We start from the raw sequence: 16,221 nt of genomic DNA, 5'->3' as shown, positions 1-16,221 counted from the left end.
GCACCAGCACTCAGAGATCGCTTGAATACGCGCTTGAAAAAGAACTTGAGTTGGCGAAATTATTCAAGTGATCCGTCGGGTCCCGAAGCCGAAGCAAACCCGAAGCCGAAGCAAAACCCGAACGGGGGTCTGCACGAACCTTCGTTTAATTAGTCCCCTCCCCCTTTTTTTCCAGGATTTCTTTCCGAAATAATACAGTGCGAACCATTATATCAACATTATTCGATTTATTGAATATCGAACCAACATATAAAAAACACAACACTTGCACAATAATCACTGCACTTAATTCTACATTAACGCACATAATAAAAAAAAACACTTTTTACACTCGCACAGTAAAAAAAAAAACAAATTCAGCACAGCACTTTCTGCTCCTCATCGCTGTTGCTCCTGGTTTTTCTCGCTGCACTGTACGGGCCACTGCTATAACACTACGACACAGCCACAGGTTTTTGATGTCTCCGTTCGCCGTGAAACACACATGAAATGGAAGAAAAATGATATTAATTAGAAGGGGGGATGTTGGTTGATAATTTTAATCACTTTTACTTACCTTAAATTAGGATGATCTCCATTTTTACGGGGTTTATCCGCTGACCACCAAGAGCTGAAACACCACACAAGCACCAACCTCACTGGACTGAAAGTAAAGCCTACTGCGTGAATGTGTGTATGCGCTTCTGCCAAGCCAACCGCGCCGTACTGCGTGTGTAGCCAAGTACGTGTGTGTGTATATTTGCACCACTGGACACATAACACAAACCTCACCGCACAGCAGAGCGTGTGTCGCCAAGTGTGTGCATGTGTGTATTTGCACCACTGAATTCTGAACGTCCACCGCACCGCACCACACGGCGTGTATCGCCAAGTGCGTGGCTGTGTGTAGTATCACCGTGGACTGCAGAAAACTACCTGCACTAGAACAGAGCGCTGGTGTGGCCAAATGTGTGCATGTGTGTACTTGCTCCACTGAAAGCCGGTATCGCACCAGATTTCGGGTGTCGCCTTGTGCGTGCGTGTGTGTTATTGTCACAGCACACTCGTTCATCATTTTTTTTTCGTTTTTTCGCTTGAGCCACTCGATTTCGTTCTTCGCTGATTTTGGCAGCGCACGAGGGGGTTTCGGCTTCAACTTCCAACAACAACAACCACACGAGGAGGCTCGGGGACACTCATCAGGGGAAAATCGCTCAAATTAGAGCGAGAGACAGATAGAAAAAGTGAAAGGTCAATATAAAATCTTCGGCTTTTGACTGTTGGGAACCGTCGTGGAACATCCGCCCGAAGACAACCGTCATAGAACATCCGTCCGAAGATGACATCGTGAAACACCGGCGCAATAGGCTTAGGCTCGAGCTAGTTAGGACTAGGAAGTTTAAGTCAGTTCAGAATTGTAACTCACCAGCGATAGACGCATTAGGTTGATTAAGAAAAATAAATATTTTTTTATAAGACTTAATATGTCCCTCGCATAACTATATATTGTTACACAACAAGCAATAAAATTTAACTGCAATACAACTTTTGATAGAAAAGAAAAAGACATAAGCATCCACTCAAAACATGCGGTAAGGCCGGTTGGGGTGTTGGAGTTACAGCACATTTTTGATTGAAAAAAATATTGATAGGAGTTTTAAAACTCTAAATTTACTACGATATTTTAATCAACATTATTATGATCATATGAGACAGATTTCATTCAAATTTAACTAGTAATTCAAAAGATATACGCTTTCAACCACGAATACCATCATTCTTCCATAAAAAATGTATGGGCACCAGGGTAGGCCGTTGTACATATGAAGGGTATATAAACTAAAATAATTTTTAGAAATATTTAAACATTTTTCATATTTTTCTTATTTTTTGGACAAAGTTAAAAAAAAATTCGGAGGTATTTTTTTAATTTGAAGTCGATACGACTTCTTAATCCAAAGTTATTTTGGAATAAAAATGCGAAACTTATCCGAGGAGGCGGTCCGACGGTCAAACATGATGGCTAAAAAATGTATATAAAAAAAAATTGGACGATGTAACGTAAAACATATTTCTTCAAGGATTCTTTGAATTTCAAGACTGTACGACTTTTCTTTCGAAAGAAATCAAGAATTTATAGTGCAAATACTACCCGGGTAGGCGGTCAGTAACACTAGGGTTAACACGTTCAGTCCGATCAGTGAGTGAGCTTTCCAGTATGTCAAAAACAGGTGCGAACAACTGTTCTCTACTCACATGAGTAGCAGCGGTGCGAAAGCAAAAGAATAGTATTCTAAAAATGATGGCGGTTGCCAAAAATCTCATCGCACACACAGCAGTATTGGTGAACAGGGTAGAGACGAAATTGTTGCAAAAAAAACTCAAAATTAACTGCTTGTGTAGTAGATGCCAGCGGAACGGAAAGTTCATGATAATTAGCATCGGGCTGAACGTGTTAATCACGATGATATGAAAATAAAGACTTAATGTAAAATCTTTTTTTTTAATCTTATAAAGTTTTTATTGAAATTTTGTGTTAGAAGTCTGCATAACCAGGCAGAGGGAATTGTTCACTGTACTGTTCCACTTCCTTGCGCAGATTGTTCACTTTTTCACTAAACGTGGAGTCTTCGTGTAATATACGCTTAAAGTCAGACAGTTTCGGACCAGAGACGTTGGCAATTTCCTTCGATAGACGTAATCCACGATCGATAAATTCCACTACCTGTTGCATATCTTTCTCAAGTAGACCGCGCGTCGTAAGTGCCGGAGTTCCTAGCCGAATGCCAGATGGATTTAAGGCAGATTTATCACCTGGAACAGTATTTTTGTTGCATGCTATGGAGATTTCCTCTAAGATGTACTCGGCACGGGCACCCGTAATAGCAACTGGGCGTAAATCTACCAACACCAAATGCACATCTGTACCACCCGTCGCTACAGAATATCCTTTCTCAAGCAGTCCGGCACAAAGGGCGCGTGCGTTTTTTATCACCTGTTCCTGGTAGGCGCGGAATTCTGGGCTTTGCGCTTGCAACATGCAGGTGGCGATACCTGCGATAGCATGATTGTGCGGACCACCTTGCAGGCCAGGGAACACGGCCTGATTGATACGTGATTCCAAATCATACATTACCTTTTCGCCGTTTGCCTTCACTGTGCGCACGCCTTTCCGGAAGAAGATTACTCCTGCACGGGGGCCACGTAATGTCTTATGCGTTGTGGTACTAACAACATCCGCATATTCGAATGGTGACGGAATCACTCCGGCCGCAACTAGCCCAGAAATATGTGCCATATCTGCGAACAAATATGCACCATTTTGGTTGGCAATTTCCCGGAACCTTTTGTAGTCCAGACAACGCGAGTAGCACGAAATACCAGCAATAATAACTTTCGGTTTGAAGAGGCGCGCTGTCTCCTCCATCTTGTCGTAATCGATCAACCCAGTAACTGGATCGACTTTATATGGCATGCTTTCGAAGAAGATTGATGTAGCAGATATTTTTTTCGTTTGAGTCATGAAACCGTGGGTTAAATGACCACCGTCGGGTAGATCAAGGCCCATGATACGTCCGTGCGGTTCAATAAGAGCAGTGTACACAGCAAAATTTGCTGGTGAACCAGAATACGGTTGAACGTTGCAACCCCATTCCTCGGGGCTTAACCGATAAGCTTCGAGGGCACGCTTTTGAGCCAAAAGCTCTATTTGGTCAATAAATTCATTACCTCCATAGTAACTACAAACATAAAGAAATTAAAAAAAATGAATTATATTTGTTAAAGTTATTACTTTCTAGATTCATTAGAAAAACTAATGGAGCATAGCATGAGGCGAATCTTACCGTTGGCCAGGCAAACCTTCTGAATATTTGTTATGCAAACAGGAGCTGAGACACTGCAGCACAGAGAGAGAAGTAAAGTTTTCGCTTGCAATCATCTCTAAACCTCTGATCTGACGCGTCTTTTCCTTTCTTATCAAATCCATAAGCTCCGGATCTTGATCCCACAAGGTCTCATGCAATAGTTTTGCATTTCCAGCCATCTGAAAGAAATTAAATTGTATTAGTTTTTCGCGTGATTTAAGCTATAGGTACTTATTTGCGTTCCTCACGCAATTTGCTTTTTAAAACCAAAACAATATGAATATTTACTGATGGATGTTTGTTCATTGTTGCTAAAGTTTCGAAAAAGTTAAACTTGTAATAAAAAACAGAATGTGAATGAATCGATCTAAATTGCAAATCGTATTCAAATGCAGTCCACCAGAAGATCGGTGTAGCATGTGAGACACAATTCTCTTGAATGATTCGCGTTGTTCGGCGGTGAAACTTATAAGCTCATTTGTAGCTATTTACAAATCGCAGCGCGTCAGAAATAATCAGATTAAATGATGATCTCGCCCTCGTCTTGCACTATTGCAAAGGGTAAAAAAAACTCTGCGAGAATGTCAGGGTTGTTATGGCCTGATAGGAAACTTCAGATTAAAGCTAAAGACTGGCAATATATGACTGTTGTTAAGAGGATCGTGTAATGCAAAGTCTCGGCTAACACCCTTATCTATGTTTTTAAAAGTGAAATGCTTGATTTCTAACCTCATTTTTATACATCTCAAACATGTATAAGACGTCATGCGGTAAAAGAACCTTTTTTTTATTTTCTAACATGTCTCACTCGCTCTGCAAAACTTAGCGTCATGCGTAAGTCATACGGTGTCAATAAATGTTTATGGAAGAAGCAACAATGCTCCGTTTGCTCCGTTTTGTCATTGTACACTGCGTTAGTTATTTAAGTTTTAGTTTTAATTCAGTAATAAGGCCGCTTGTTTGGCCAATCACTTAATACAATAAACAATACAACAATACAATACAACAAAAACATACCATTTTATACCAAACGTAAAAAAAGTATACAGTGGTGGGTATTTAAAATCGGACACTTTTATAGAATTCACCTCGAAGTCTGGTCACTCTTCCTACTATGCGATCCATATATCAAGTTCCTAGAATTATAAATCGTCATGAAAACCGTACAGTGGGCTTTTTTATTACCTTTCTACACTGGAATGTGAAATGAGAATCAAAAATAAACTTTTATGCGGCAATAACGTGGAGTAAATAATGACATTCTTCATGGTAGGAAAAGCGTCCGAATTGAAAGTGCCCGATTTTGAATACCCACAACTGTAGCTATTCGCACGAAAACAACGAAAAACGTCGACCGGTATTATCATTTTACAGGGTTTTCAATGATATTATTGAGATGTTCAGCGAGTTGTTGATTCGTTTGACCATATAATTGACTCTTACAGCGAAATATTGGATTGTTCGAACGCAGGTGTTGACATGTTCGACCCAGTACTTCGAGACTTTTACGTTAACCATCCATATGTTTTTCAACCAGTCCGCCCCAGCGCCAGTAAAACAAACATAATAAAAGTGAGGTCTTCTTCTATTTGGCGTAACGTCCTACGCGGACATGCCGGCCTATACAGGCTTTCGAGACTTAATTCATTACCACGTAGCCGGATAGTCACTCCTTGCTATGGGGGACGGTCCATTCTGGGCTTGAACCAATGACGGGCATTCCAAAAATGTGATGCATAAAAGATTTAGTTACACTGACCCTCCCAAAATTTTTATATATATTCTGTAGAAAATATTAACACTCTAATCGCTGACATTCTGCACAGGCTTTCGACGGAGAGCACAAATACAGGTACTCCACGATATACGCTATTGATGCGGACCGGAGGCAAAAGCGTATCTCAAATATTAGTAAGTCGAAATTCGAGGTTTTCAATCAAATTATACTTAATTTTCTTATAATTTAGCCACTAGTATAGTTATTTGATCTGATTTCAACTGAAGATTACAATTTTGTAACTTTTAAAATGGTTTTGAAAATTCGTCCAAGAAGCAAGAGGAAATGTATTTTACATTAGATATTCGATGTGTTAAATTAGTACAATTTGCTCAAATATCTGTCAAATTTAGAACAAATCGTACAGCGAAATCGCGTTTATCGAGTATGGCGTATATCGGGGAATACCTAAACAAGATACGAGAGCGGTTAGAACGTTTCGTTTGCTTACGATCGTTCTCTCTCTTTCTGATCCTCAGAGACAATGCCGTTTCTGCAATATACGCTCTTTTTCTTCCCGCTGCAATACTTTGCTGAAAGTTGCTGAGGGCACAATCACAAAGAAGGATAATGAAAAAAGCCGTGGATCGAAAACGATCCATGCAGCGCCCAGAGTGTTAAGAGAATTATGATAACAATGGGCATATATATTTACAATTTTCCGATGTACAGCCTGTTCCCGAGGAATTTGCGTAACTCAAACCCTCGCAAGTCAAATTTCACATTTTTCAGCAAGTAAATACATTTGATTACTCGATATTTATTTTTCAATTTAGTACTTTTATATGGTTAATCGTTCACGTGATACGATTCGTGCAGAATTCGTTTTTTTACCAAAAATGCAATTTTTAATGCATTGGACAAATCTTTAAGGCCTCGGTACACGACCCGAAAACTCGAGGCAAAAACTCAACAATCTGAAATCTTTATATAAAAAAATTTTCAGGTCGTGTAGCCGCGTTTTGTGTACCACCGTGCATACAAAACCACTGTCATATGGAGCAAGCGAAACTTGTGAACCAATTTCACCAAATGAATATAGATACTCTTCTTATGTGTAAATAGTGGTTGACTGCCGGGTTATTCGCGTGACCACACAATTGTGGATGGAAAACTCTCAGTGCCTTTTGCTACCAACATAAGTCTGCGCCAGGGGGACGGGCTTGCCTGTCGCCTATTCAACCTGGCGCAAGAGAGGATCATCCGTGACTTGAGAGTCGAGACTACGGAAACCATCTTCTATGAGTCAACCCAGATCCTGGCATACGCTGATGAAATAGACATCATTGGTCTGGGGCTCTCCTATGTAACAGAAGCCTACCAACGGATCGAGCAGGCGGCAGAGAAGCTCGGATTGCAGATAAACGCGGCAAAGACCATACTGATGGTGGCAACATCAGCGGGCCTACCAATAAATAATCAGAATCTACGTATCTTGGATCAAAGGTCAGCAACGACAATAGCATGTTAGCTGAGTTGCGCGCAAGGATGATGGCTGCCAACTGGTCATTCTACAGCCTGAAAAGTCAGTTCACCTGAAATAACCTGTACTGTACTATAGTAGTACTATATAGTCCCAGCGACGGACGAAGCTGTAATTGTTTGGTAATATCATTTAAGTTGCATCTTTATTTCAATATACATAATATATTATATATAATATAATATATTTATACATATTCATCCAGGAATCGTTAATAACATTCATTCAGTACACGTAAATTGCAAATAACAGTCTGTTCCAGAGTTACGCGATTGACGCGGACTTGTGCTGAATTCGAGTTACTCGGTTTCCTCGGGAGCGCACAAACCGCGTAACTCGGGAACAGACTGTATACGACAATTGCTTAAACGATGGTACATCGAAATGGCCATTCAAAGTGATGGCCGAAATGAGGAAATGATCATGCGGCAGCACAATTGAAAGAAATAATAACTATTTGACACTGGATAATCTCCACATTAAGGCTGATTTGGAAAAATCACTATCGCAACCTTATACTAAAAAACTGTACTTATATACTATATGTATGTATAAACTTTTAAACTATATACATACATATTATATATTGTATATATCAACACGACAAACACGATATATATATATATATATATATATATATATATATATATATATATATATATATATATATATATATATATATATATATATATATATATATATATATATATATATATATATATCGTGTTTGTCGTGTTGATATATACAATATATAATATGTATGTATATAGTTTAAAAGTTTATACATACATATAGTATATAAGTACAGTTTTTTAGTATAAGGTTGCGATAGTGATTTTTCCAAATCAGCCTTAATGTGGAGATTATCCAGTGTCAAATAGTTATTATTTCTTTCAATTGTGCTGCCGCATGATCATTTCCTCATTTCGGCCATCACTTTGAATGGCCATTTCGATGTACCATCGTTTAAGCAATTGTCGTATACAGTCTGTTCCCGAGTTACGCGGTTTGTGCGCTCCCGAGGAAACCGAGTAACTCGAATTCAGCACAAGTCCGCGTCAATCGCGTAACTCTGGAACAGACTGTTATTTGCAATTTACGTGTACTGAATGAATGTTATTAACGATTCCTGGATGAATATGTATAAATATATTATATTATATATAATATATTATGTATATTGAAATAAAGATGCAACTTAAATGATATTACCAAACAATTACAGCTTCGTCCGTCGCTGGGACTATATAGTACTACTATAGTACAGTACAGGTTATTTCAGGTGAACTGACTTTTCAGGCTGTAGAATGACCAGTTGGCAGCCATCATCCTTGCGCGCAACTCAGCTAACATGCTATTGTCGTTGCTGACCTTTGATCCAAGATACGTAGATTCTGATTATTTATTGGTAGGCCCGCTGATGTTGCCACCATCAGTATGGTCTTTGCCGCGTTTATCTGCAATCCGAGCTTCTCTGCCGCCTGCTCGATCCGTTGGTAGGCTTCTGTTACATAGGAGAGCCCCAGACCAATGATGTCTATTTCATCAGCGTATGCCAGGATCTGGGTTGACTCATAGAAGATGGTTTCCGTAGTCTCGACTCTCAAGTCACGGATGATCCTCTCTTGCGCCAGGTTGAATAGGCGACAGGCAAGCCCGTCCCCCTGGCGCAGACTTATGTTGGTAGCAAAAGGCACTGAGAGTTTTCCATCCACAATTGTGTGGTCACGCGAATAACCCGGCAGTCAACCACTATTTACACATAAGAAGAGTATCTATATTCATTTGGTGAAATTGGTTCACAAGTTTCGCTTGCTCCATATGACAGTGGTTTTGTATGCACGGTGGTACACAAAACGCGGCTACACGACCTGAAAATTTTTTTATATAAAGATTTCAGATTGTTGAGTTTTTGCCTCGAGTTTTCGGGTCGTGTACCGAGGCCTTAAAGATTTGTCCAATGCATTAAAAATTGCATTTTTGGTAAAAAAACGAATTCTGCACGAATCGTATCACGTGAACGATTAACCATATAAAAGTACTAAATTGAAAAATAAATATCGAGTAATCAAATGTATTTACTTGCTGAAAAATGTGAAATTTGACTTGCGAGGGTTTGAGTTACGCAAATTCCTCGGGAACAGGCTGTACATCGGAAAATTGTAAATATATATGCCCATTGTTATCATAATTCTCTTAACACTCTGGGCGCTGCATGGATCGTTTTCGATCCACGGCTTTTTTCATTATCCTTCTTTGTGATTGTGCCCTCAGCAACTTTCAGCAAAGTATTGCAGCGGGAAGAAAAAGAGCGTATATTGCAGAAACGGCATTGTCTCTGAGGATCAGAAAGAGAGAGAACGATCGTAAGCAAACGAAACGTTCTAACCGCTCTCGTATCTTGTTTAGGTATTCCCCGATATACGCCATACTCGATAAACGCGATTTCGCTGTACGATTTGTTCTAAATTTGACAGATATTTGAGCAAATTGTACTAATTTAACACATCGAATATCTAATGTAAAATACATTTCCTCTTGCTTCTTGGACGAATTTTCAAAACCATTTTAAAAGTTACAAAATTGTAATCTTCAGTTGAAATCAGATCAAATAACTATACTAGTGGCTAAATTATAAGAAAATTAAGTATAATTTGATTGAAAACCTCGAATTTCGACTTACTAATATTTGAGATACGCTTTTGCCTCCGGTCCGCATCAATAGCGTATATCGTGGAGTACCTGTATTTGTGCTCTCCGTCGAAAGCCTGTGCAGAATGTCAGCGATTAGAGTGTTAATATTTTCTACAGAATATATATAAAAATTTTGGGAGGGTCAGTGTAACTAAATCTTTTATGCATCACATTTTTGGAATGCCCGTCATTGGTTCAAGCCCAGAATGGACCGTCCCCCATAGCAAGGAGTGACTATCCGGCTACGTGGTAATGAATTAAGTCTCGAAAGCCTGTATAGGCCGGCATGTCCGCGTAGGACGTTACGCCAAATAGAAGAAGACCTCACTTTTATTATGTTTGTTTTACTGGCGCTGGGGCGGACTGGTTGAAAAACATATGGATGGTTAACGTAAAAGTCTCGAAGTACTGGGTCGAACATGTCAACACCTGCGTTCGAACAATCCAATATTTCGCTGTAAGAGTCAATTATATGGTCAAACGAATCAACAACTCGCTGAACATCTCAATAATATCATTGAAAACCCTGTAAAATGATAATACCGGTCGACGTTTTTCGTTGTTTTCGTGCGAATAGCTACAGTTGTGGGTATTCAAAATCGGGCACTTTCAATTCGGACGCTTTTCCTACCATGAAGAATGTCATTATTTACTCCACGTTATTGCCGCATAAAAGTTTATTTTTGATTCTCATTTCACATTCCAGTGTAGAAAGGTAATAAAAAAGCCCACTGTACGGTTTTCATGACGATTTATAATTCTAGGAACTTGATATATGGATCGCATAGTAGGAAGAGTGACCAGACTTCGAGGTGAATTCTATAAAAGTGTCCGATTTTAAATACCCACCACTGTATACTTTTTTTACAATTGCTTAAACGATGGTACATCGAAATGGCCATTCAAAGTGATGGCCGAAATGAGGAAATGATCATGCGGCAGCACAATTGAAAGAAATAATAACTATTTGACACTGGATAATCTCCACATTAAGGCTGATTTGGAAAAATCACTATCGCAACCTTATACTAAAAAACTGTACTTATATACTATATGTATGTATAAACTTTTAAACTATATACATACATATTATATATTGTATATATCAACACGACAAACACGATATATATATATATATATATATATATATATATATATATATATATATATATATATATATATATATATATATATATATATATATATATATATATATTTTTTTTTTTTACATATACATATTCACATATGTATAAACATACAATGATAAACATATGTTTCACTCCGCTTCCAACTTAATCAATGCACACACGTGCTTATCCGGCTCTGATTGTTGGTGATGGTGGGTTGAATGATGTTTGATATATCTTTACAACGTAGATCGGGATTATTGAGAAAAAGGATCACGAACATAACTTTTACACGTGCTTGTTTTTGCACGAATGTTATCGATTAACTTTGGTGAATCATCACTTAACTCATAATTATAATAATTTAATAATCATAATGATAACCACTTACCTTCGAGGAAGATTTTCGCGATGCCGAACTAAAACAGGACTTATGGCTATATCCCTCACGAGGCGTATTCGACAAAGAACTGGTATAGACGGATGCTTCTGGATATTTTAGATGTGGAGACACTCTTGCTCGCATTATCGTTGACAGGCTACGCACACTGAATGCTGGAGCGAGCGAGAGATATGCTCTCACTGCACTGATCATCATGTTAAACGACTTGTGCGAGAGATCTATTTTATCTTCTCTCGTTACGTGTGCGCCGACACTAATACAAGAAAACTCTGGGTTGAGCTCAATACCACAACCCGTGCACCTGACTTAAGTTTGCCAAAAAGCTTGAAGAACTGGCGGCCTTCTTGAGACGCTGTCAGATGTTTTCTGCACCGCATCGTTACGCACCGAGAAGGCAGGTCGAACACAACATCACTCAAACTTTATCATCGTTGTCATTCGCCGAAACCTTAGCAACCACGAGGTTATCAGTACCGTGATTGGAAGGATGTTCTCGATGTTTTAAAGTAGCCATAGCCTTAGTCGAAACAGCACATCACAGCTTAGGAAGTAAACAGTATGAAAGATTTAGATTCCATCGCATTGCTAGTACCATGAGTAATGGTAATAGTGTAGAAAAACAAATTGTTTTAGCCACTCTTATGTGAAACATGCGTTTCAATAAAAGCAGGATTCTATTTACCATTAACAAAACATCCCACTCTATAAGACAAATACGAGAAATAATGTGTTGTAGGTCGTCCAATTTGACAACGGTAGTCTGTTGAATGCGTATCTTCAGGTTCATAAAAAAACATTTCGGTAACTATCCAATATGCGCCTTTGCGTGGGAACCAAAAAGTAAGCGTATCTCGAGTTTTCGTATACAGTCATTATCCGATATACGCTATTGTACGGGACCGAGCACAATAGCGTATCTCGAGTTTTCACGTACAGCGGATTCCTATGGAAAAATAGTTTACACTATCGGTTCAAGGGTTCAAAAATATCGCCACATAGCGCGTGGCCACGGAGCTGAAAAAATGTTGTAATTTTTTTCAACTTTGTCAAAATTGCTTGTCAACTGCAAAAAAGAGCTTTTCTCGTGGCCGCACCAAAAACATACACAAAAGCGACAAAAAGCTCCAACATCTGAATATCATCGATATTTTGTTTAAGAAACACTAACTAGGTACATAAATCAATTAGAATCATGCATTTTAGCATTATTATCATAACAATGGGTCACAACTGCGCCAAATAGATGTTTGTTTACGCTTTTTCACGAACGTCAAATTTTGTCAACTTTTGTCAACTTTTTTTCCTGGCTGCTTCAGGTCACAAAATTTTGACAAAAGCTCAAAAAAGTGACAAAAGCTCACATTTTGAAAAATTTGTCAGCATTTTGTCACTCCCGTGGCCTATCGCTTACAGAATTATGCATGGATGTTTTTTGTTGTAAAACAGGTATCTTTTGCACAAATTTAATGCAAAATGCTTAAGGAACATTAACGATATCCAAAAAGAGTATAAAATAGTTCAAAGGATTAAAGTGTTTGCAAAAAAAAAACACATGGAGCTGTCAAATTTAGAGGAATCGCGTACTGCGAATTCGCGTATATCGAGTATCGCGTACTGCGGATAATTGCTGTACAGTCTGTTCCCGAGTTACGCGGTTCTCGACTTACGCAGATTCGGAGATATGCGGTTATCTAAATTTGACAGATCAAATATTAAATCAATACAATTTGCTTCAAGAATTGTCCAATGCAATGTGTAAATTGCATTTTAGGTAGTAAATTTAATCCACTTAAAAGTAAAGAATATCAGTAAAAATTTTGAGTATTATACTATAATACGGACGTCACACGAAGCGTAAACTGGATTTCAGCCATACAACCCTGAAATCTTTTGACAGGAAGTTTACGCTCTCCCATACAAATCAAGCGTAAACTTTTTGAGTTTACGCCTCGTGTGACGTCCGTATAATACGGACGTCACACGAGGCGTAAACTCAAAAAGTTTACGCTTGATTTGTATGGGAGAGCGTAAACTTCCTGTCAAAAGATTATAGGGTTGAATGCCTGAAATCCGGATTACGCCAAAGATTACACTTCGTGTGACGTCCGTTTTACAGCCAAATATTCTTGATATCAAATGATTTTTGATTGAATTTAGTTCATTTATATAATTTATTACTTATTTGATGCAATTGATCTAGAATATTCAGTTATTTCTGCCTTTTAAGTGTTTTTAAACTTTTAAAAACATTGCAAATTATTTTTCATTTGACAATTGATTTAGAAAATTGTACCGATTTGACATATGAACTGCCAAAAATAAAAATTCGTGCAACTCGAATTCGCGTAACTCGGGGAAAGACTACAGCAATTCTCCGATATCTCCGTATCTTAAATTATAAGGCCTTTTAACCGTAGAGTTGGGAACCAGATATACACACGTAAGTTGGCAACCGGCATACCCGGGTATTCCACACGTTTTGATACAAAAAATTAACGATTTTCATAGGTAAACAATGCTTTCTATATTTTAATGCTGTAAGCAAGTAATGCCGACCATATACAGTGGAGCGCCGTTTATCCGGGCTTCTCGGGACTTGGCTTCGCCCGGATAGGCGAATAACACGGATAATGAGTCAAATCATATATTTTATCAACAATTCTTGGTTATTTTTTGGAAATTTTTCTTATTTTTTGATAAAATAACCCAGTTTTTACTTACTTCTTGTTTTTCGAAAGAAAATTTTTAAAATTTCCCATGAATTATAGTGTTTTTTGTTATGACAATGTGCTCTTATAACCGCTTTTTCAAATATCCTTCTCATAATCCAATGTCACTTTTGTATTGAACTGTCATTTCTCAACAGCACGGATAAACGGAAAGCGGGATAAAAGGTACCCGGATAAACGGCGCTCCACTGTATTCTCTTCTATTTCATTTATTCATTTAGTTTATTCATTTTATTATAAAAATAACGGTCAAATTGAAATTTGGAATTGCTTGAATTTGACTCGAAAATAAGCACAATACGAAAAGAAGAAGAAGAGAAACGTCATTCTCCATACAAAAGGTATGGAATACCCGGGTATGCTGGTTGCCAACTTACGTGCTAAAGTTAAAAAAAATCAAAATAAAATACTTATAGGCTGTTTAAAATTACAACTTATGCACCAAAAAATCAGAAATTAAAAGTTGGGAGGCTACGGCAAATTTCAGGTCAATAAAAACAATGAATCAAAAGTTATTGCAGTTTAAAGTTTAAAAAAATACCCGGGTATCCGGTTGCCAACTTAAAGTTTAAGACGAAGGAAAATACTGTCAGTAGGCGAAAGGCCATGAGAGTGACAAAATGCTGACAAATTTTTCAAAATGTGAGCTTTTGTCACTTTTTTGAGCTTTTGTCAAAAGTTTGTAACTTGGAGCAGCCAGAAAATAACCGAAGCAATAGACGATGCGCAATCTCAGATTGCGCATAAATTTATCTGTCAAACGGGTCGGTTTGATATATTTATCTGTAAAAAAAAAAATTATATACCTCGGACATATAATCTTGAAAATTTATGCGCAATCTTGGCGCAATCTGAAAATGTATCCAAATGACGTTTATAGTTCAGGGTTGGCTACGCGAAATGACTTATGTTTTGATAAAACGAATATATGCGCAATCTGAGATTGCGCATCGTGTATTAATACGGTAAAGTTGACAAAAGTTGACAAAAAGTGACAAAATTTCACGTTCGCGAAAAAGCGTAAACAAACAGGCATTTGGCGCAGTTGTGACCCATTGCTATGATAATAACTCAAGCGCCACAGATTAAGCTTAAACAACTGGAAAATTGAATATCCATAGAAAAAAAATGAAAGCTCCACAGCTTCATTGGTTTGATCAATAGATGGCGTATTACAATTCATCATTATATTGCTATCCTTTTCTTGCAATGTGTTTCGACAAGTTTCATCTTATCATGACCTATATAGCCTTCTATCTTTCTGAGCAAAAATCGATATGAATGGTCGTGTGGTCAGATACGTGGGTATCAACCCCAAGCGCCACAGATTAAGCTTAAACGACTGGAAAATTGAATATCCATAGAAAAAAATAAAAGCTCCACAGCTTCATTGGTTTGATCAATAGGTGGCGTATTAAAACTGATTATTATATTGCTATCCTTTTCTTGCAATGTGTTTCGACAAGTTTTATCTTATCATGACCTATATAGCCTTCTAACTTTCCGAGCAAAAATCTATATATATATGGTCGTGTGGTCAGATACGTGGGTATCAACACCAACGATCATTACTCAAATCTCACTTGCTTCAGTGCTGGTGGTTTCCGTTGGAGTTTAGTATTTAAACAATCGTATCACCGTTCTAGTTCTAGCGATGCATAACTTCAATGCGAAACCATACAACAGTACAGAGGAAATGAGAAAGCTCTCCTCCAAGCGAGGAAGCTCAACTGGTTGGAGTATCCCACCAACAGATGGTGCCACCAGCTTTTTTGCTATTTTTAGAATGCATGAGTCGTTTGCCGTCTGCTAAACGAAGTCTTTCTATATTCCGTTTAGGTAGAGTGCTTGAGTCGTTTAGAAGCCGTTTAGTGGTCGTTTAGTGGATTTGAGGCACTTGGGAATGCTAAAATGAATGATTCTAATTGATTTATATACCTATTTCGTGCTTCTTAAACAAAATATCGATGATATTAAGATGTTGGAGCTTTTTGTTATTCTTGTGTATGTTTTTGGTGCGGCCACGAGAAAAGCTCTTTGTTGCAGTTGACAAGCAATTTTGACAAAGTTGAAAAAAATTTCAACATTTTTTCACCTCCGTGGCCACGCATTAATTCGATTTTGGATTCAAAAAAGCTTGTCAAGAATTTTTGCAAGAAAAGG

General features: G+C 38.0%; 1 protein-coding gene across 3 annotated transcripts; it reads right to left on the bottom strand.

The window, feature by feature from the left end:
* Positions 1-2,473: 2,473 nt before the first annotated feature.
* LOC120960846 (serine hydroxymethyltransferase) lies at positions 2,474-12,209 on the bottom strand. Of its 3 annotated transcripts, XM_040384398.2 has the most exons (4): positions 12,012-12,209; positions 11,318-11,870; positions 3,825-4,024; positions 2,474-3,719 (listed from the first exon to the last, which is right to left on the bottom strand). In XM_040384398.2, exons 2-4 carry the CDS (start codon positions 11,522-11,524, stop codon positions 2,516-2,518), a joined length of 1,611 nt encoding a protein of 536 aa, XP_040240332.2. In that variant the 5' UTR covers positions 11,525-11,870; positions 12,012-12,209; the 3' UTR covers positions 2,474-2,515. The 3 variants fall into 3 exon arrangements, with proteins under 3 accessions (XP_040240332.2, XP_040240335.2, XP_040240338.2); XM_040384401.2 differs by lacking the exons at positions 11,318-11,870; positions 12,012-12,209 and adding an exon at positions 4,134-4,535; XM_040384404.2 differs by lacking the exons at positions 11,318-11,870; positions 12,012-12,209 and adding an exon at positions 4,094-4,117.
* Positions 12,210-16,221: the final 4,012 nt, after the last annotated feature.

The sequence above is a fragment of the Anopheles coluzzii genome, chromosome X, assembly GCF_943734685.1.
Source record: "Anopheles coluzzii chromosome X, AcolN3, whole genome shotgun sequence".
Classification (NCBI taxonomy): Eukaryota; Metazoa; Arthropoda; class Insecta; order Diptera; family Culicidae; genus Anopheles; species Anopheles coluzzii.
This window is presented reverse-complemented; position numbering and strand designations above follow the sequence as displayed.